The 20,824-nt window shown below is 40.7% G+C and overlaps 1 protein-coding gene across 11 annotated transcripts in view; it reads right to left on the bottom strand.

Moving 5' to 3' along the window:
* The window catches only part of PHF21B (PHD finger protein 21B), a 206,859-nt gene that overhangs the window by 158,774 nt on the left and 27,261 nt on the right, over nt 1–20,824 (bottom strand). Inside the window, exon 1 of one of the 11 annotated variants that reach the window (XM_073316245.2) lies at nt 1,724–1,877. The exons of the other annotated variants lie outside the window; for them this stretch is intronic. Within the exon in view, the coding sequence (XP_073172346.1) occupies nt 1,724–1,780 (57 nt within the window). The 5' untranslated portion in view covers nt 1,781–1,877. Of the gene's footprint in view, nt 1–1,723; nt 1,878–20,824 lie in introns of those variants that run through there. 11 annotated transcript variants of the gene reach the window in all.

The raw sequence follows: 20,824 nt of genomic DNA, 5'->3' as shown, positions 1-20,824 counted from the left end.
GAGAAGGGTTGGTACACAGAGATACAAAAGGGGCTTGCTGTAGCCTAAATGTCAATAATCTGGGTAGAAACCAGGTCAAAGACCTGACAAATTGCTGGTGCTCCACCTCCCAGGTGGATACTTGAAATTGGGTAGTGTTACAGTTTTCAAACTATGGGCCTCAATCCAGAATAGCTCCATAAAAGACTTCCTGGAGGGGCTGAGGTTCCATACATTGCCTAGATTTTTGCAGACACAGGTACAGTAGGCCAGGAGATAGGTTTTGAAAAAAGGATCTAACAAATGGATTGCTGGCTACAGAGTGAGAGTTCCTGAATCTGTAGAATGGAGACAATACTTCCATACCTCATGGTGAAAATAAATTCACTGATGCTTGCAAAGTGCTCAGATATTAAAGCAAAGGAGACTACATAAATACTTAGGAAAATAAATATTTAGGCTCACTGATTTCAATATCTCTGAGGATCTGGGCCAGAGTGCTCCTGTAACTACTGGCTAACCACTACATTTCATAAAAGCAGCACAAAACTATCTTAAACATGCACAAGACTAGTGATTTTGTATCACTGTCCTAGCACTAATGCTCTAGAGACTTTGGGTCAAATTTATCTGAGGAAAAGCTGATTGCTTACTCCAGGGGTGAATTTGACCCTGGTCATTAACTAGGCTATGGTCACAAGTGAGATGGGTTTTGTGGTTTCAATTTCTTTCGGAACTAAGAAAGCAGACTGCTCTGTGAATTAGTTCATAGTAGGATTACAGAAAGATATATCCACAGAGAAATCACAGACTGTGATTGCCTGCGCAACACCTGCTGCATGAATAGCAGGGTGCTATGACACATTTTGAGGGTCTCACTCACCAGAAGGAAATGTATGCACAGTAAAAGCAGGAAACTTACATAAGAAAGTAGGGAGATTACATACTGCACCAAAAGCCAGCTAAAAAGAAAATTAGCCTCATATGGCAGAATTTTACATTGTGGTTTTGCTGTGCTGTTAATCTCTTGCTTTTCACTGGGCCTAAGTTCATCGCTTGGAAAAAAATCTATGCAAAGTTGAGAGCCCTCAGCATTGGTGCTAATTATTTTTTTTTTAAGTGAAGTTAAATCGTAAATCAGATTTTGCAAATTGCTATTCAGATCATTTTCGCTCCTACCAAACAAACTGAATGATTCATAAACAATGGCACGAATCAAATTCTGAAAGGCCTAATACATTTGTTATCATGTTATCAAGTTATCCAGTTATCAAGGAAATGTACAATACCCTGTACATTTCCTTGATAACTGGGAAGCAGCAAAAGTGAGGATACGAAGCTTTGAGATGAAAGTTTAAGAAGCATAGGAGGAAACTGAAGCCAACAATGCCTTGTGTTACCACGCTGTGCTTTGTCAAAACTGAGCCAGCAGATTTGCTGTGCTAGAGATGGAGAGGGGCTTTTAAAAGTTCCCAGCCCCAAACTAACAAGCTCTCAGCAAGAAAGTTCTCTGGTGCAAGGTACAAATACTATGCACAGTTGCATATTACATGCATGTTTAATATATTCAAGTCTTTTGTGCATGCATCTTTGAGTGTTCGGCGGTAAGATGTAATTGCATCATCTACAGTGACTTCGGCTATATTATCCGAACCAAATGATACTGGCATTGGAAAAAAGCTACTTGGGCTGTGTTCCTCATCCATGCACTGCAACAAATTATGCAGCCAACAATTAGCTTTACCATTTCTAAATCCTCTTTTTGCATACAGACAGATAGATATAGACTGTGTGTAGGCATCTCTCCGGTTTTTGATACAGCTGGACACAGGCATCATATTGCATCCGGTTCCATCAGGTTGTGTGTCTTCACCCGACTCACTATCGCCCAATGTGGCCTGACAAAGCAAGATGGGTGTCAAGTCACATCAGAAATTGGAAGGGGAAGAAACTGAAAGAAATTTTTAAATAACAGGCATCATTCCACTCCTACTGGCATAACACTTTAAATCAGAATTCCCTGAATGTGACAGTAACTGAAATTTAACAAACCAGGTATTCTACACTGAACACCAATAAATATGTTTTAATATACACATTAGTCAGGATTAGAGCTAATAAGACAGTTGTTATTTAGTCAATAATTACCCAGTGATTTTTAAAAATAGATTTACTGTAGTTGATCAGCTGTATAATATATTGTAAGGACTGTAACACTGTAGTTAGGGACACTGATGGAACATTGTAAACTTCAAAACTAATATTTCTGTCAAATTATTTTAACTACTCAAGCTACCAGGAATACGTCAGCTTACGAAAACTGAAGCAAATCAGTAAAAGAAAACCATTTCCTAATTTTTTAGGTTTGCTTCATTTGTGCATTTGAATGCAATTTGTGTCAAGTCAGTTTCAGTGTTTTGTTGATGGTCAGTTGCACTTTCCATCTCATGCACTACCAGTCTGGCGTTGCTCTGCTCACTCCTCTCCCCTGCTGAAAAGACACTTATAAACATCAGCAAGGAAGCAGCAAAAGAACCCTTATTTGTAAATCCTTAAATTTGTAATAAATCAGGATATATTTTTAAAGAGAGTTCTTTTAGGTATTTTTTATTTTTTAAATGAGTCGGTTTCAGAGAATTCAAGTTAACAGTGACCCATTAAACTTCAGATTTGTATAAAGACAGATCCAAGGTACAAAATTCAGATTCAGGTCCTGATTTTTGAAAACACTGCCTACGATGGAAGGGTATTTAAACTGGGTGCTCTTACTTGGCCTAATAAGGGAGAAAAGGACCTAATTATGCAGTTTGGTTTTGATTTTAAAACTCCATCATTATCACTAGCATTCTCATATGCTTAGATTAGGGGGTTTGATCCAGCCAATTATAACAGGCCCCTAATATAAAATTTGGATCAATGTGTGAATCTAAATTATGAAAAACCCACACATAATTTTCAGTAGTTAGGACACTGGGTTGCTGTGCGAGTCCATCTCCAATTCTGTAATTCTTCTTTATTAACATAAAATCATTTTCTTAAATCTGAATAAAATACATATTTTATTTATAGGCTTGGATGTATTACTTTTTTAAAATAAGTAAATGTAAACAGATTTCACCATACACACAGAGACCAATAAAAAACTATTCCCATCAATAATAATTGACATTTAGAGATAGGCAAAGTAAAAAAAATTCTGCTTGAGAACTTATTAGAGTTTGATTTAAGGATATTTACTTCATGATGTTGACAATTTGTATTTTATTGGTTATAAAGCTTTTTTTGAATCTTCACATCTACTGCAATTAAATAATTGTCCAATTCCACTGCCATAATATCTTGCAAGTGAAAAATTTAAATTGATTAAAAAAACCACAATTCTTAAAACCATCATTTTTCACAAAATTTAAATAGATAAACAATTGAAATGATTAAAAATAAACATTGATTCATCTGTCTAAATTTCACAAAAATAAAAATCAAATTCTGCCAAGCCTATGTATCTGGGAGCATTCAATGAAACATTTGCTAGCACTGATAGCTACAAATTTATGATGCCAGCAAGTATGTCATTCTAACCACTTCTTAAAATCATTATCAAATAGTTCACCCCATCTACAGCATACATCTTGGGACAGCCAGTTTCATAACTTATACCTGTATGCTGCCAAAAACAGACAGACATAAGGCCTAGCTATACATACTCACTGTTGCTCTGTTAGGATCTGTTAGCTTCTGCAATGGAATACAGAGAGGCCCATTAAAGCTGCTCCTAAACTATTTAAAAGGATATTACCCAATTTCTAGTTACTACTTTTGCAGCACTAGATCTGCATAAGTATAATTACTTCAATGGAGTCTCTTCTGTTGATTTTATAAATAGATATTGCACAGATTGTACAGAGTTGTCTAGCAGCTAGAACTAACTCAGGACTGCACAAGTTCTATTCCCAGTTCTGTCACTAATTTCCTGTCTAGTCTTGGACATGTCGCTTAAACCGTCTCTGCCTTAGTTTGTCCATCTACGAAACGGTGATCAATATAATCTCCCACAGTAGCTCCATGTGGGGAATATAAGGCTTTATTAAAATGTGATTAACTGTTTTGAGATCCATGGAAAAAAGCAGCTCCCAGTTGAGCGTGGTGAGAGGCAGATATTATAGGAGTGAGCACCCACAGAAAAGTTCTGCTCAGCCCTTCAGTTAACCAGTCTTTTTCCTGCTTACTCGCCTTCTCTTTCTTCTGTTCTTCTCAATTTTATTTCGTTTCATTTTCTATATAATTGTCTCAACCAGTGATTCCCCCCCGTACAAGAACAGAGCTGACACTGCTGCTGGAGCTCAGCTGTGAGCTTTGGGCTCAATCCTGCAATGTACTGAGTACTCCTGCTAAGTGCTGAAAGCTCCCTGCTCCCACTGAAGTCAGGGAGAGTTGAGGGCAGGAGCAAGCCTTTAGAGAATTAACTCTGTAAACAATTTTGTCCTAACATTTCTTAATGGCATAGGTTACCTGACCCTTTTCTATTCTCTATAACGTTACCCTGTTTCTACACTTCAGCCTGACAACTTACCTGTAGAATTCTACAAGGTAGAAGTCATTCAGATGATCCTAGGTTTGTCACACGACAGATGCTTCTTCAATATCCTGTTACCTTAGCTGCTAAAAGGGATAAGTGTAGGGTGAACAGATAGCAAGTGTGAAAAATTGGGATGCAGGAGGGAGGTAATAGGCATCTATATAAGGCAAAGCCCCAAATATTGGGACTGTCCCTATAAAATCAGGACATCTGGTCTCCCTAGATAAGTGATACATCAGACAGAAGATTCTATAATCAAAAACATAGTTCTTCACTGTCTTGCTGAAATGCTTGAAGGGTGTTGTAGATCTAAACTACTTCACCTGAATATGGTGCACAAGTTATTTTTCCTAATTAGTATTTGATATGCATAACTTTGCATGGCTGGAAATGTGCACACATTTCTAAAAGAACTGATAAGCATCATGTGACTGGTCATGCAAACTGATATGATATTAGCAACCAGACTTTTCATATGCAGCTAGTTGTTCTATGAATAGCTAAAGATTTATTGTGGGCAGTTTCAGATATGCAACCTCTCAGTTTTTTGTTGCACATTCCTTAAATACAAGCTATTTGCATAGCTATTGAATGATCCCTTTTTGCTATGACTTACTGTGTCTACACAATGTAGGGAAGTATTCTGTAAAGTACATAAACCCTGATGTCAAATGACAAGTAAAATATATGTATGATAACGTAAGATATAAGTGTAGGAGAAACCCCAAACATGCTTGGCATGTATAAATAAATGCTTTCAGTTTATCTGCCCTCAAACAGCTCACAGACAGCACATAGGTCTATATAAATAGAGATCATAATTCAGTTTATTCTGGGTGACTGATAATAGGATTATTGCTCATACACCCAAAGCAAGACATCCAAAATCATATCATTTAATTTCTAAGGAACAGAATGATAGAGTTTAATGTTTATCATTGTGAGGTGGAGCCAGAACACTTCATTCTAAAGCTCCTAGAAATTAGAGAATACGGTTGTGTTACAGGAAATGTATTCAGGGCTTGATACAGCAACTGTTTATCCAAAGGACACCAAATATGAAAAGGGATTCTCTTTGGAATAGAAAAGGAGTACTTGTGGCACCTTAGAGACTAACCAATTATTTGAGCATAAGCTTTCGTGAGCTACAGCTCACTTCATTGGATGCATACTATGGAAAGTGTAGAAGATCTTTTTATACACACAAAGCATGAAAAAATACCTCCCCCCACCCCACTCTCCTGCTGGTAATAGATTATCTAAAGTGATCACTCTCCTTACAGTGCGTATGATAATCAAGGTGGGCCATTTCCAGCACAAATCCAGGGTTTAACAAGAATGTCTGAGGAGGGGGGTGGGGGGGTTGGAAAAAAAAAGGGGAAATAGGTCACCTTGCATAATGACTTAGCCACTCCCAGTCTCCATTCAAGCCTAAGTTAATTGTATCCAATTTGCAAATGAATTCCAATTCAACAGTCTCTCGCTGGAGTCTGGTTTTGAAGTTTTTTTGTTGTAATATCGCAACTTTCATGTCTGTAATCGCGTGACCAGAGAGATTGAAGTGTTCTCCGACTGGTTTATGAATGTTATAATTCTTGACATCTGATTTGTGTCCATTTATTCTTTTACATAGAGACTGTCCAGTTTGACCAATGTTCATGGCAGAGGGGCATTGCTGGCACATGATGGCATATATCACATTGGTGGATGTGCAGGTGAATGAGCCTCTGATAGTGTGGCTGATGTGATTAGGCCCTGTGATGGTGTCCCCTGAATAGATATGTGGGCACAGTTGGCAACGGGCTTTGTTGCAAGGATAGGTTCCTGGGTTAGTGGTTCTGTTGTGTGGTATGTGGTTGCTGGTGAGTATTTGCTTCAGGTTGGGGGGCTGTCTGTAGGCAAGGACTGGCCTGTCTCCCAAGATTTGTGAGAGTGTTGGGTCATCCTTCAGGATAGGTTGTAGATCCTTAATAATGCGTTGGAGGGGTTTTAGTTGGGGGCTGAAGGTGACGGCTAGTGGCGTTCTATTATTTTCTTTGTTAGACCTGTCCTGTAGTAGGTGACTTCTGGGAACTCTTCTGGCTCTATCAATCTGTTTCTTCACTTCCGCAGGTGGGTATTGTAGTTGTAAGAATGCTTGATAGAGATCTTGTAGGTGTTTGTCTCTGTCTGAGGGGTTGGAGCAAATGCGGTTGTATTGCAGAGCTTGGCTGTAGACAATGGATCGTGTGGTGTGGTCAGACGTTCTTGTTAAACCCTGGATTTGTACTGGAAATGGCCCACCTTGATTATCATACACATTGTAAGGAGAGTGATCACTTTAGATAAGCTATTACCAGCAGGAGAGTGGGGTGGGGAGAGGTATTTTTTCATGCTTTGTGTGTATAAAAAGATCTTCTACACTTTCCACAGTATGCATCCGATGAAGTGAGCTGTAGCTCACGAAAGCTTATGCTCAAATAAATTGGTTAGTCTCTAAGGTGTGCCACAAGTACTCCTTTTCTTTTTGCGAATACAGACTAACACGGCTGTTACTCTGAAACCTGTCATTATGCAAGGCACTGCATTTAGCCGTATGGAGTGGAAATCTACCGACTGCATGAAAAAACTTGTACAGATACAGACAGACATCATCTTCCTTTCCAAATGCAAACAGATGGACATCATACCAAAAGGACTGAAGGTAAAAAATCCATTACAATCTACATATCACACCGACTATGCTGACAGCTTGTGCCACACGCTCTCAAAGAAACTGCGGAACCACCTGATCAACATCCTCTACAGCAAACAGGGAAAGATAAAGAATGAGCTCTCACAAATGGATACTCTCATAAAAAACCAACCTTCCACACAAACTTCCTCATGGCTGGACTTTACTAAAACTAGACAAGCCATTTACAACACACACTGTGCTTCTCTACAAAAGAAAAGGGACACTAAACTTTCTAAACTACTACATGCCACAAGGGGCCACAGCAATGGTTCCCTTAACCCACCCAGCAATATTCTTAACCTATCCAACTATACTCTTAGCCCACTAGAAGCAGCTGTCCTATCTCGGGGCCTCTCCTTCTGCCCCTCCACCCCCACGAACATGATACAGTTCTGTGGTGACCTAGAATCCTATTTTTGACGTCTCCAACTCAAGGAATATTTCCAACACACCTCTGAACAACATACTAATCCACAGAGACCTCCCTACCTACACTAAAAAAAGAAGGATTCTAGGTGGACTCCTCCTGAAGGTCGAGATAGCAGACTGGACTTCTACATAGAGTGCTTCCACCGACGTGCACGGGCTGAAATTGTGAAAAAGCAGCATCACTTGCCCAACAACCTGAGCCGTGCAGAACACAATGCCATCCACAGCCTCAGAAACAACTCTGACATCATAATCAAAAAGGCTGACAAAGGAGGTGCTGTTGTCATCATGAATAGGTCGGAATATGAACAAGAGGCTGCTCGGCAGCTCTCCAACACCACTTTCTACAAACCATTACCCTCTGATCCCACTGAAAGTTACCAAAAGAAACTACAGCATTTGCTCAAGAAACTCCCTGAAAAAGCACAAAATCAAATCCGCACAGACACACCCCTGGAGCCCCGACCTGGGATATTCTATCTACTACCCAAGATCCATAAACCTGGAAATCCTGGGTGCCCCATCATCTCAGGCATTGGCACCCTGACAGCAGGATTGTCTGGCTATGTAGACTCCCTCCTCAGGCCCTACGCTACCAGCACTCCCAGCTACCTTCGAGACACCACTGACTTCCTGAGGAAACTACAATCCATCGGTGATCTTCCTGATAACACCATCCTGGCCACAATGGATGTAGAAGCCCTCTACACCAACATTGCACACAAAGATGGACTACAAGCCGTCAAGAACACTATCCCCGATAATGTCACGGCTAACCTGGTGGCTGATCTTTGTGACTTTGTCCTTACCCGTAACTATTTTACATTTGGGGACAATGTATACCTTCAAATCAGCGGCACTGCTATGGGTATCTGCATGGCCCCACATTATGCCAACATTTTTATGGCTGACTTAGAACAACGCTTCCTCAGCTCTCGTCCCCTAACACCCCTGCTCTACTTGCGCTATATTGATGACATCTTCATCATCTGGACCCATGGAAAAGAAGCCCTTGAGGAATTCCACCATGATTTCAACAATTTCCATCCGACCATCAACCTCAGCCTGGTCCAGTCCACACAAGAGATCCACTTCCTGGACACTACAGTGCTAATAAACGATGGTCACATAAACACCACCCTATCCCGGAAACCTACTGACCGCTATTCCTACCTACATGCCTCCAGCTTTCACCCTGACCACACCACATGATCCACTGTCTACAGCCAAGCTCTGCAATACAACCGCATTTGCTCCAACCCCTCAGACAGAGACAAACACCTACAAGATCTCTATCAAGCATTCTTACAACTACAACACCCACCTGCGGAAGTGAAGAAACAGATTGATAGAGCCAGAAGAGTTCCCAAAAGTCACCTGCTACAGGACAGGTCTAACAAAGAAAATAATAGAACGCCACTAGCCGTCACCTTCAGCCCCCAACTAAAAACCCTCCAACGCATTATTAAGGATCTACAACCTATCCTGAAGGATTACCCAACACGCTCACAACTCTTGGGAAACTGGCCAGTCCTTGCCTACAGACAGCCCCCCAACCTGAAGCAAATACTCACCAGCAACCACATACCACACAACAGAACCACTAACCCAGGAACCTATCCTTGCAACAAAGCCCGATGCCAACTGTGCCCACATATCTATTCAGGGGACACCATCATAGGGCCTAATAACATCAGCCACACTATCAGAGGCTCATTCACCTGCACATCCACCAACGTGATATATGCCATCATGTGCCAGCAATGCCCCTCTGCCATGAACATTGGTCAAACTGGACAGTCTCTATGTAAAAGAATAAATGGACACAAATCAGATGTCAAGAATTATAACATTCATAAACCAGTCGGAGAACACTTCAATCTCTCTGGTCACGCGATTACAGACATGAAAGTTGCGATATTACAACAAAAAAACTTCAAAACCAGACTCCAGCGAGAGACAGTTGAATTGGAATTCATTTGCAAATTGGATACAATTAACTTAGGCTTGAATAGAGACTGGGAGTGGCTAAGTCATTATGCAAGGTAACCTACTTCCCCTTGTTTTTTCCTACCCCCACCCCCTCAGACGTTCTTGTTAAACCCTAGATTTTGTGCTGGAAATGGCCCACCTTGATTATCATACACATTGTAAGGAGAGTGATCACTTTAGATAAGCTATTACCAGCAGGAGAGTGGGGTGGGGGGAGGTATTTTTTCATGCTTTGTGTGTATAAAAAGATCTTCTACACTTTCCACAGTATGCATCCGATGAAGTGAGCTGTAGCTCACGAAAGCTTATGCTCAAATAATTGGTTAGTCTCTAAGGTGTGCCACAAGTACTCCTTTTCTTTTTGCAAATACAGACTAACACGGCTGTTACTCTGAAACCTCTCTTTGGAATGGTATCTATAAATTACCTGGAGTATTTAGTAAGATTGCAGCTTAGGAATGTGATGTGTTATAGACATGTGAAATGTGGCTCCTGTCTTGCCTTTCTCATGTCTGCTCGTTCATTTCTAAAATGGCAATTTGATTGTATATGTTTCTCTGCATTGTGAGGCCCAGACTAGCTAATGTATTCAGATAGGCCTTTTTATCACAATGGGATATTGCCCCCTAAAGGGCTTTACTTCAAATAATCCTACCCCCCGAGTCATTTTGCTACTAATCCAGATGATTCAAGGCATTCCTGTTGCGTATTACAGAGGTCAAAGACTGCGTGGACATGGAGACTGAACTCTCTCACTCCAGGAGTCTGGGACCAACCCCACTGAAGTCAATGGAGAGACTCCCTCCACGGTCAGTGGGCTTTGAATCAGGCCTGAAGACCAGAGTTCAGATCTGCAGGTGGAGAAGAGGGCCCAGGCACTGCACAGGCAGACAGTGTTCCACGGACAAGGAGAGGGCTTCCGTCTCTAGGGCTATCAGTCATCAACATCTGAAGACACTAAATTCACTTAAAAAATAAATTTGTAATTTTTTTACAGCTATGTGAATTTGTGAAGTAACTAATTACAAAGCTCTAATGGAGACTTTATAAGTGAATAGCAATTAGAATAAGGTATTGCCACATAGGAAGCTAAGAACCTTTGGCAAGGGTAAAGTACCCTCTTATTTTAATACCGTGCCACAGAAAAACATCTGTCAAACAGTTTTGCAGTCTGAAGTAATCAGTGCAACTAATTATCACTAATTGTAATATAGTTTCTGTCTTGCTGCTAATACATTTAGACTTGCTAATCAAATCAAACTATACCACCTTGCCATGCTGCTTTCAAATAAACATTTCAGCAAGGATAAAAAATGAAGCTTTGTTCTCATTTTTCATTATTGCTGTCTGGAGAGGCCAGTGGCTTTTTCCATTTATTTCACACTGCAACAAAAGCAGTAGAAAATGCCATCAGAAATGCTATTTGGGTCTCAAATGTTTTAATTTAAGAGATTGAGCAGGCAAGCAGACAGGTGTACTATACTGCTTTTCATTATGTCAAAGCCACCACTAATTACCACATTTCACCAATGAAAAAGTAGAATGGTTTGGAGTGCTCACCGCTCAAAGATGTGGGTGACCAGCACTGTCCATTGTTTTTAAGGGAAGTCCCTTATTTGATGCCTTATTTCCTACAGCTTAAATCCATTAAAGAGCTACTGGGAATCACGCGATCGGAATAGTACAGAGTAAAGATGGTTTTGAGGTTAAAGCACTAGACTAGGATTCAGGAGATCTGGATTCTATTCCTAGCTCTGCTAGTCTTCCTAGGTGAGTCACTTAAAGTTTCTGTGCCTCAGCTTCCCACCTGTAAACATGGGTTATAGTAATAATACCCAGCTCTTATTCGGCACTTTTTATCATTAGCTATTAAAGCACTTTACAAAGAAGGTCAGTATCATTATCCCCATGTTACAGATGTGGAAACAGAGGCACAACGAGGGACTTGCCTAAGGTCACCCAGCAATCCCAGTGGGGGAACTAGGAATGAAACCAAATCTCCTGAGTCCCAGTCCAGATCCCAATCCAGTATACCACACTGCCTCTTTCTTGTCTAATTAGGCTAACCCAGCGGTTCTCAAACTGTGAGTCAGGACCCCAAATGCTGGCACTAGAATTGCTGGGCCCTGGGGCCGAAGCCAAAGCCCAAGACTCACTGCCTAGGGCTGAATCCGAAGCCTGAGGGCTTCAACCCTGGGTGGCAAGACTAAGGTTACAGGCCTCCCACTTGGGGCTGAATCCCTTGGGGTTCAGCTTTGCTCCCCCCCCCCAGGGCAGCGGGGCTCAGGCTTGGTCGTCTCATAATTTTCGTGATCAGAAGGGGGTCGTGGTGCAATAAAGTTTGAGAACCCCTGGGCTAAGCCTCTGTTACCTCTTACTGTGTGTTTGTACATTGCTTAACACAATGAGGCCCAGATCTGAGTTGGGACCTCTAGGTGCTACTGTCTAACAATTAAAATAAAATAATAATAAATTTTATAAAAATAATATTACACGTCCAAGGAACAAACATACACTCTTTTACAAATGTGAGATTTTTGTACCCTGAATAAAACATTACAGGATATTGTCTCCCTACAAATTTGCACCATCTTGCATCTTTTGGACAGTTTCTTCCCTTTATTTGCCTTGAAGTGCAACTGGTCATCCTTCTAGGGACATTGTGTAGTAGAGATCTGTATATTCTGGAAGGGAAATTCCAGAAGCTCATATGAACTTCAGGATAATGATGTTACTAAAGAATTAAATCAAACTGTTTACTTTTGCACTTACAGTCATGCATGAATATATAGCACAAATTAACACACGTGATACTGGAGTAAGCTAGAGGCCTGATCCTGCCCCATGGGACCCTTGTATGGACTTTAAAGGGGAAAACATCAGACTGTCAAAAGAGGAACTTTATTTTCCAGGGATTTTCTCCCTATCACAAATCTAACCATTTCCCATGTATGGAACTCTGTGGCCATGTATATAACACACAGCCACAATTGGCATAGCTATGCTGGCATAGCCTCCCCTAAGTAGATGCAGCCTACACAGACAAAAGGATTTTTTCCTACAGGTATAAAAACACCACTTCCCTGAACCACATTACCTATGCTGACAGAAGCACCCATTTATTGGCACAGCTGTGTCTGCACTGGGGGTTTTGTCAGCATAGCTATGTCATTGGGGTGTGGGTTTTTTCATACCCCTAACCGACAGAACTATGCCAATATAAGTTTTAAGCACAGACCAAGCCTGACTCTTGGAGAAAAGCACACCTTCATGGTTTTGAGCTTCTATGTCACAATATCAAAATGTTGTCAACAATATATTTGAAATCACAGCACTCCCCCGCAGAATGTTAGCCAGCATTCGTATAAATGCAAATGACAAGACCACAGCTTAATATCAGAACAATGGAACTGAACTTGAATATTTAGTATCCCTTTAAAAAAGCAATACCCAAATTAATGTGTTGCTAACATTAGTTACTGATTTAGCAAGAGTGCTAAAAACAAAGGAAACAACTAAATATTTTATATCTAAGAGTGCCTTACATTTAGTCTTTAATTAATTTTAGACTTTGAACTTTCTAAACAGCTATTTGTAACTGAGCTTACAAAGGCCATTTAAAATTGTGATGTTGATCTAGAAATCAATGCATTTTCTCAAAAGGCTCCTCATTAGGAGTAAATATATACAAGTGCCAAGTTTTCTGCACACAAGAAGTAGCACCTGGAGGCTAATGAACAGAATAATAATAACAAGAATTGTAAATTGTGACAAGATCATCAAATGAGTCAAATACAATAAAAGAGTAAAACAACTTTTAAAAAATCTGATTTGGTTAGAGAAACTAGTACTCTTAAAATCAGAAAATATTTCTGTTCTCACATCATTTTTAAATTGTTCTTTGGAATCTGAGGGCCTTATTTTCAGAGGCACTGAGGATCTTTGAAACCAAGTCTTATTGCTTTTGCTGCCATGGGCACTGATGTTCTCTAATAAATCCAAGAATTGTTTATGCTCAACTCAAAATCATTCAGGGCCCAACTCAGTGAGGTGTGAACATCCTTCCTGAGAAATGCTGAGCTCCCCCAATTCCCACTCAAGCAAACAAGAGTGGGAGACAATCAGCCCCTCACACAATCAAGGCCCAAATGGCGTAGACAGGTGTGATTGTCATTGGGCTGTAGAGTGTTAAAGTTCCACTCCCACTACCAACAATAATGAGGGGAGGAAAAGGATTGATCTAAAAGGTCTACCATTTCCGGAGAGCCAGTGACTGAGGTTATGTCTACACTAGAGAGCATAGGTCAGCATAGCTATGCCAGCATAGCCCCCTTGTGTAGAATAAGCATATGCTGACAGCAGTTTTTCTCTGAGCATATTAACAGAACCTCCCTGAATGACATTAGGTACACTGACAGAAGCACTCTTCTGTCAGTATAGTTGTGTCTACACTGGGAGTTTTGTTGGCCTAGTGAGTAGGGGTGTGTGATTTTTTTCCACTCCCCTAACTGGCATAGCTATGACAGCAAAACTTTATAGTGTAGACGAGGATTAACACAGTATATTTCTAGCTATTGACTGCACTAGTGTGGTGGGCTCAGTAGTAAGTAAATAGATCAATTTGCAACATTTACACAAAATTTAGTACATTCTGAAGCAAACTGGAGTTTTGCCACTAAAGCCCAAGAGAACATGAAGCTAAAAAGCAAAAACTCTTAACTGCGTTATCTCAGTACACAGAAAATAGAATTCATTGGCAGGCTATACAAGCGAGAGGCTTCTACTGCCTGTGTGCTGAAGTCTCATAAAACAGAAAAAAATTCTATCAAGAAGAATTAAAGGGTTGCTTTTCAAAGGTGACATTCTGCCCTCATAACCACACATCCATGTTCTCTAAAGCAGACATCATCATGTGCTTCAGGTAGTGGTGGGACAATCCCTGAGCCCACTAAAGAGCTTTATTCACAGACTATTGAGGTCAATGACAAAACTCTCATTGACATCAACAGAATCTGGATTGGATGTTATGGGCCTGATCCAAAGTCCATTGAAATCAATGGGAGTCTTTCCATGGACTTCAATAGTTTGAGAGTCAACAGAAATCAACCATCTCTTATAAAGTGCATATCACTTGATCCACATGGTCTGTAATTTAAACATGGTCTGAATCTAGCTGTGCTTGTATAGTAAAAGCTCAAGGAGTTTAGCATGGGACCATCTCTAAAAGCCAAATCTCAGGGAGGGCAGAGTTTTCTGTTGTACAACTCCATTAATTTCAATGGTATTACACCAGGCAAGAATTTGGCCCAAGATGTTTGGGGGGATTTAAGTTATTCTGGTTTTGAGATGGAACAATTGCTGTGTGTGTGAGTTGGCGTAGACGGGTATGCTAAAAAGAAGCTGTGTGGGTAGGTACATGAGTTTGCACAGTACACATCTGTCAATTATCTCAGCTATCAAAGTAAAAATCTAGCATCTAGGGACATCCTGTGGATTTGGAGACTCACTGAAGGTCTGTAGAACTGTAAATTATTCTTATACGTACATGAAGATTTTAATTTGTACCAGAAAGAAATTAATTATATTCTTACATTGAATTTTTCTATTATTCTTCATGTAACAATCCATGTAAAACTTAATGTTAGTTACTACTATAAATGATAAATGTTCTTTAATGAATTGTTACAGAACATCATGTGTGAAAGAATGCAACCAAATGGAAATAATTTATATCAAATGTCATTGGTGGTTGATGCACAGTGTGGCATGTTGCAAGCACGTCAGTGGAGTGAAAGGCATGTCATACCATTAGACATGGACTGCATGTCACATCACTGATGTGTATGCTACATGCTGCAGCCCTATTCTGTGTTCATATAGAACACAAACTCTTGGGGACAGTAACCAAAAATGGACAGACAGCCCAGCCTTGACATGCTGAAATTCATCCTAGGGTACTTAAGGAACTAGTTGAAGCAATCATGGAACTGTTAGCAATTATCTTTGAGAATTCATGGAGGACAGGTGAGATCCCAGAGGACTGGAGAAGGGCATAGTACCTAACTTTAAAAGGAGGAACAAAGAGGACCCAGGGAATTATAGACCAGCCAATCTACATTTGATACTGGAAAGAGACTGGAATAAATTTTTAAACAATCGATTTGTAAGCACTTAGAGGTTAGCAGGATTATAAGGAACAGCCAGCACAAATCTGTCAAGAACAGAGCATGCCAAACCAATGTAATTTCCTTCTCTGACAGGGTTACTGGCCTAGTGGATGGGGAAAGCAATAGATGTGATATATCTTGATTTTAGTAAGGCTTTTGATATAGTCCCACATGACATTCTCATAAGCAAACTAGGGAAATGTGTCCAAGTGAAATTTCTAGGAGGTGGGTGCACAACTGGTTTCAAGATCGTACTCAAAGAATAGTTATCAATGGTTCGCTGTCAAAGTGGGATGACATATCTAGTGGGATCCCACAGGGATCAATACTATTCAATATTTTCACTATTGACTTGGATAATGGAGTGGAGAGTATGCCTATAACATTTGTGGATGACACCAAACTGGGAGGGGTTGCAAGCACTTCAGGAGGACGGGATTAAAATTCAAATGCTCTTGACAATTTGGAGAACTGGTGTGAAATCAACAAGATGAAATTCAATACAGACAAATGCAAAATACTGGACTACAAATGCACAACTACAAAATTGGAATAACTGGCTAGGTGGTAGTACTACTGAAAAGGATCTGAGGGTTATAGTGGATCCCAAATTGAATAGGCGTCAGCAACGTGATGCAGTTGCAAAAAAGGCTAATACCATTCTGGGGTGTATTAATAGGAGTGTTGTATGTAAAACATGGGAGATAATTGTTCCACTCTATTCGGCACCGGTGAGACCTCAGCTGGACTACTATGTCCAATTCTGAACACCATACTTTGGGAACAGTGTGGACAAATTGGAGAGGATACAGAAGAGAGCAATAAAGATGATAAAATGTTTAGAAAACCGAGAACTCTGAGGAAAGCTTAAAAAAACTGGGCATGTTTAGTTCTGAGAAAAGATGGAGTCTTGGTCTATGTTAAGGGCTGTTACAAAGAAGACAGTGATCAACAGTTCTCCTGATCCACTAAAGGTAGGACAAAAAATAATGGGCTTAATCTGCAGCAAGGGAGATTTAGGTTAGATATGAGGAAAAACTTTCCAACTCTAACGGTAGTTAAGCTCTGGAACAGGCTTCCAAGGGAGGCTGTGGAATCCCCATCATTGGGGGTTTTTAAGAACAGGTTGGACCAACACCTGTCAGGGTTGATCTAAGTTTACGTGGTCCTGCCACAGTGCAGGGGGCTGGACTTGATGATTTTGAGGTCCCTTCCAGCCCTACATATCTATGATTCTACATATGCTGCATGGGCCTGCTCCCACAAGTTGCTCAGCAACTCCTATGAAGTGCTGAATGCCATTAACTCTCATTGAAATCAATGGGAATTGACAGCACTCACTCCTTTTCTGTATTGGGCACTTAGTGATGGTGGTTTTCCTCCAGTAGTAGAGAAAGAAGAACGATCTAGGCATTGTTGCACTAAGGGATACAGATATTTCTGTTGGGATTTATTAAGCAATATAGCAGCAAAGGACACACAAGTACTTAGAGAAATTGAGGTAAACCGAGACAACCTTTCAGCCCATTTTTCAAAGTCTTTGCAACTCCCATTTGAAGGTAGATGAAACAGCTATTAAATACTGAGCAAAGAAAGTTAATTTGTAATGGGAGCATTTTAACACTGTAAATAAGAGGATTTTTTATAAAGCAAAAATACTGCAGGACTATTACCAATTCTTACCAATTTCAGTTTACTTAAATTACTATGAAAGTACAACTTGCTAAAGTCTAGTGTATCCGTGGTACATATGATTTAATCAGGTAATGTTTCTAAAGTGTGTTGAAAATGAAAAATGCCAAGTATTGCAGGAAGCATCTTGTACCACCTTCTGAAGTTAAAGCTACCAAACAACTTGCATTATAATTAGGGCTACAGGTTTGTCACAGTGGCGAAAATGTCACGGATACCATGACTTCTCTGTTTGTCCCTGACTTCCATGCAGGAAGGCACTAGCTGGATCACCCCACTAGTGTGCTGCAGAGGGAACAATCCAGGGGGTGTCAGAGAGCAAACCTGCCCCAACTCACCCCACAGCAGCAGCTCCTGCAGCTCCTGTATTGCAGAGCTGGGTCTGACTCCCTGCTCTGGGGATTGCAACTTGGCACACAGGGTCGCAATGCCATTCAGGTTTGCCTCAGCATCCTTGCTGTCATGATGGGGGGTTGTCAGGCCAAATTTGAATGAATACCATTGCAACTTGGTGCACAGGTTGCAGTGTCACTCCCTCAAATTTGGGCCAGCCGCCCCTTGGTCCCGGCAGAGAAGTGTCTGGGTCAAACCTGAGCAGTGCTACAACTCCATATGCCAGGTCACAATACTCAGAGCGAGGAACTGGACCCAACCCTGCAAGACACAGCCATTGCTGCCTGTGCCCAGGGTAAGTTCAGGACAAGTTCACTTTCCAGACCCTCTCACCGGGTTAGGAATAGGATTGCAGTGCCAAGGCAGAGGAAGCTGTTGTGGGTGGTTGGTGCTCCCTGAGTGGGGTGAGGCGGCAGTCGCAGCACAGGAGAAGGATACTGGCCTATAATTTTAATGAGGTACAGTCAAATTTCATTTGTCACAATGTTTTTTTTTTAAATCAAAAATCCTGAAACCATGACTTTTACTAAATTTACTGTGACTGCTCTGTGATTTTTGATTTAAAAATGTCATGAAAAATCTGTTCAACCCAATCTGCACCTGTGTATAACTCTGCATTTGAAACATTCACCTAGTGGGGTGGAATCCTGACTCCAATGAAACCAGTGGCAAACTCCCATTGACTTCAAGGATGCCAGGATTTCACCCTTTGTCTGGAATCTTCAGCTCTTTGGCTAAAAGTACTTTTTCCTTTTTCTTCCTTCTTTTTTTTTTAAAAAGGATGGACCAAACCTCTTCAGATGGTTTTGGAATTCTGGGAGAGTGAAAATGCACACACTTTCCCCATTGTTAAAGAAAATATATTCTTGGCTGCCATGGACTAAGCTAAAACCCAGTGAAGTCAATGGGTCCTGGAAGCCTTTCCATTGACATCAGACAGCTTTGGAGCAGGCCCATAGTCTTCACTGGGGACTAGTGCATTGGCTAAGTCTCGCAGAGAAAAAGGAAAATTAAAAAGTTAACAGTAATTGAAAAAAATTACCTCTGCACATGCTTCATCTAGTATTTGCTACAATGTTAGTAGACTTAATGAACATCTGTCCCAGGCACATTCTCCCTGCCGAGCCTGATAGTCCCTGGGACTACATATCTATGGCTCCCACTGGAGATAAGAACATCACTGAGCAGACACCCCAGGATAGGGACAGGAGCTGCTTCTGCTGTCAGCCTTCTTGTGGGACAACTTACATAAGGAAGATTATAGCTATGGGTAGGTTTTCCCAAGAGCGCTCCGTGTTGGCCTAAGACTACTTCAATTGAAGTGAATAGTAAAAATCCCATTGACATCAATGAGAGCAGGGACAGGCCAGTGCTGAGTGCTTTTGAAAATCCAACTTTACATCATTAAAGCTCACACAGCAAAAGAGCAGCTCTGTCAAGTAAAAAGGTGCTAGTTTTACACACACACTGTCACTTCTCAGAGCAGAACTGCACTTCAATACACTACTGTATTTATGTTGTAAAATATATATACCATAAAGCATAATGGAGGGGCAATGTTGCTGAGTTACCATTGCTTTTCAAACCTTCACTGCTGTATTTCTTATCAGTTTGTGACTGTAATGTTGTAACTTTAGCTTTACGTTTATGCAGGGTTTTTTTCCCATTTATTATTTTAGCTTCAATTTACGAAAATATAATTTGTGCAGCAATGCACCCTTTTTACACTTGGCAGTATCAAAGTTGTCAGCTAGTTCACTAATGGCTCAAAGATATCAAATTGCAAACATGACCCATCACATTCTTTGTTCATAACTATTAGCTAGTCCAAGCAAGCCATATAAACCACGTTGAACTAAATGGTTCGAAAGAGAGCTTTTCTTTTCTCATATCTCTGCAGTTCCTGGTTTTGGACTAGCCTAGAAGGAAAAATGGCAGGAGAAAGGATATTTTTGTGGCACTTCTAACCTGCCAACAACCAGGAACTACCAGAAGCCTCACAAGTCTAAGATTTCAGTCAGATTACTTAGTCCAATTAAGTTTGGAATGATTATCCAACTTCTTAAGTAACTAGCTCTGTGGTCAAGAATTCAAACAAAATTACTTACCCCTAGAATCCCACACACACTCACATTCTTCATCTGTTCATTAAAAAAACATAGATATACCATGAAAAATTGAAACTGCCTTACTTGTAAAACTCAAGTATTCTTATGAGAATGACTGCACATCACACATTCCAATTAATACACCAAGTGAAATTCAGCATACCATGTGTCAGGGTTCCTTCCCCACTCTGGAGTACAGATGTGGGGACGGAACTCTGACATGGTGGCAGAGCGGTGGGAACATTTTTGAACCAAAAGCACAGCAGGATTTTAAAAGGACACATTTTTCTTTCCTTTTGGCTGCTTGGAAACAGGTTTTTGCTGAGAGTAGTTAGAGTTCTTTTTTTTTTCTCTGCCTGAAGGCAGAGGGGTCAAGTTACAATAGCAAAGGAATTCACAAATTGGGTTGTTTTTTTTTTCTAACTCTCGGGTACAGCTAGGTTAAACACAGAAAGGCTAGGATGACAGAAAGTGGCATCCAGAAAAAACTGGATTTAGCCAGACTAGAAGCACAAGAGAAAGAAAAGGAACATAAGAGACTGATCGAATTAAAACAACTCAAGAAAGAAGCTGCTGAAAGAGAAGAGAAAGCCAAAGAGGCTGCCCACAAGAGAGCTATGGAGGCAGAGAAAGCCAAACAGGAGGCACAATAGGCTGCCCACAAAAAAAGAGAGGAAGCATGCTATGGAGGAAAAGAGAGAGGAAGCATGCACTGGCATTAGAGATGGCAAGGGCTAAGCAGAATATAGCAGACAACCCTAGCAATCCTTCT

The sequence above is a fragment of the Lepidochelys kempii genome, chromosome 1 (genome assembly GCF_965140285.1).
Source record: "Lepidochelys kempii isolate rLepKem1 chromosome 1, rLepKem1.hap1, whole genome shotgun sequence".
NCBI classification, from domain to species: domain Eukaryota; kingdom Metazoa; phylum Chordata; order Testudines; family Cheloniidae; genus Lepidochelys; species Lepidochelys kempii.
This window is presented reverse-complemented; position numbering and strand designations above follow the sequence as displayed.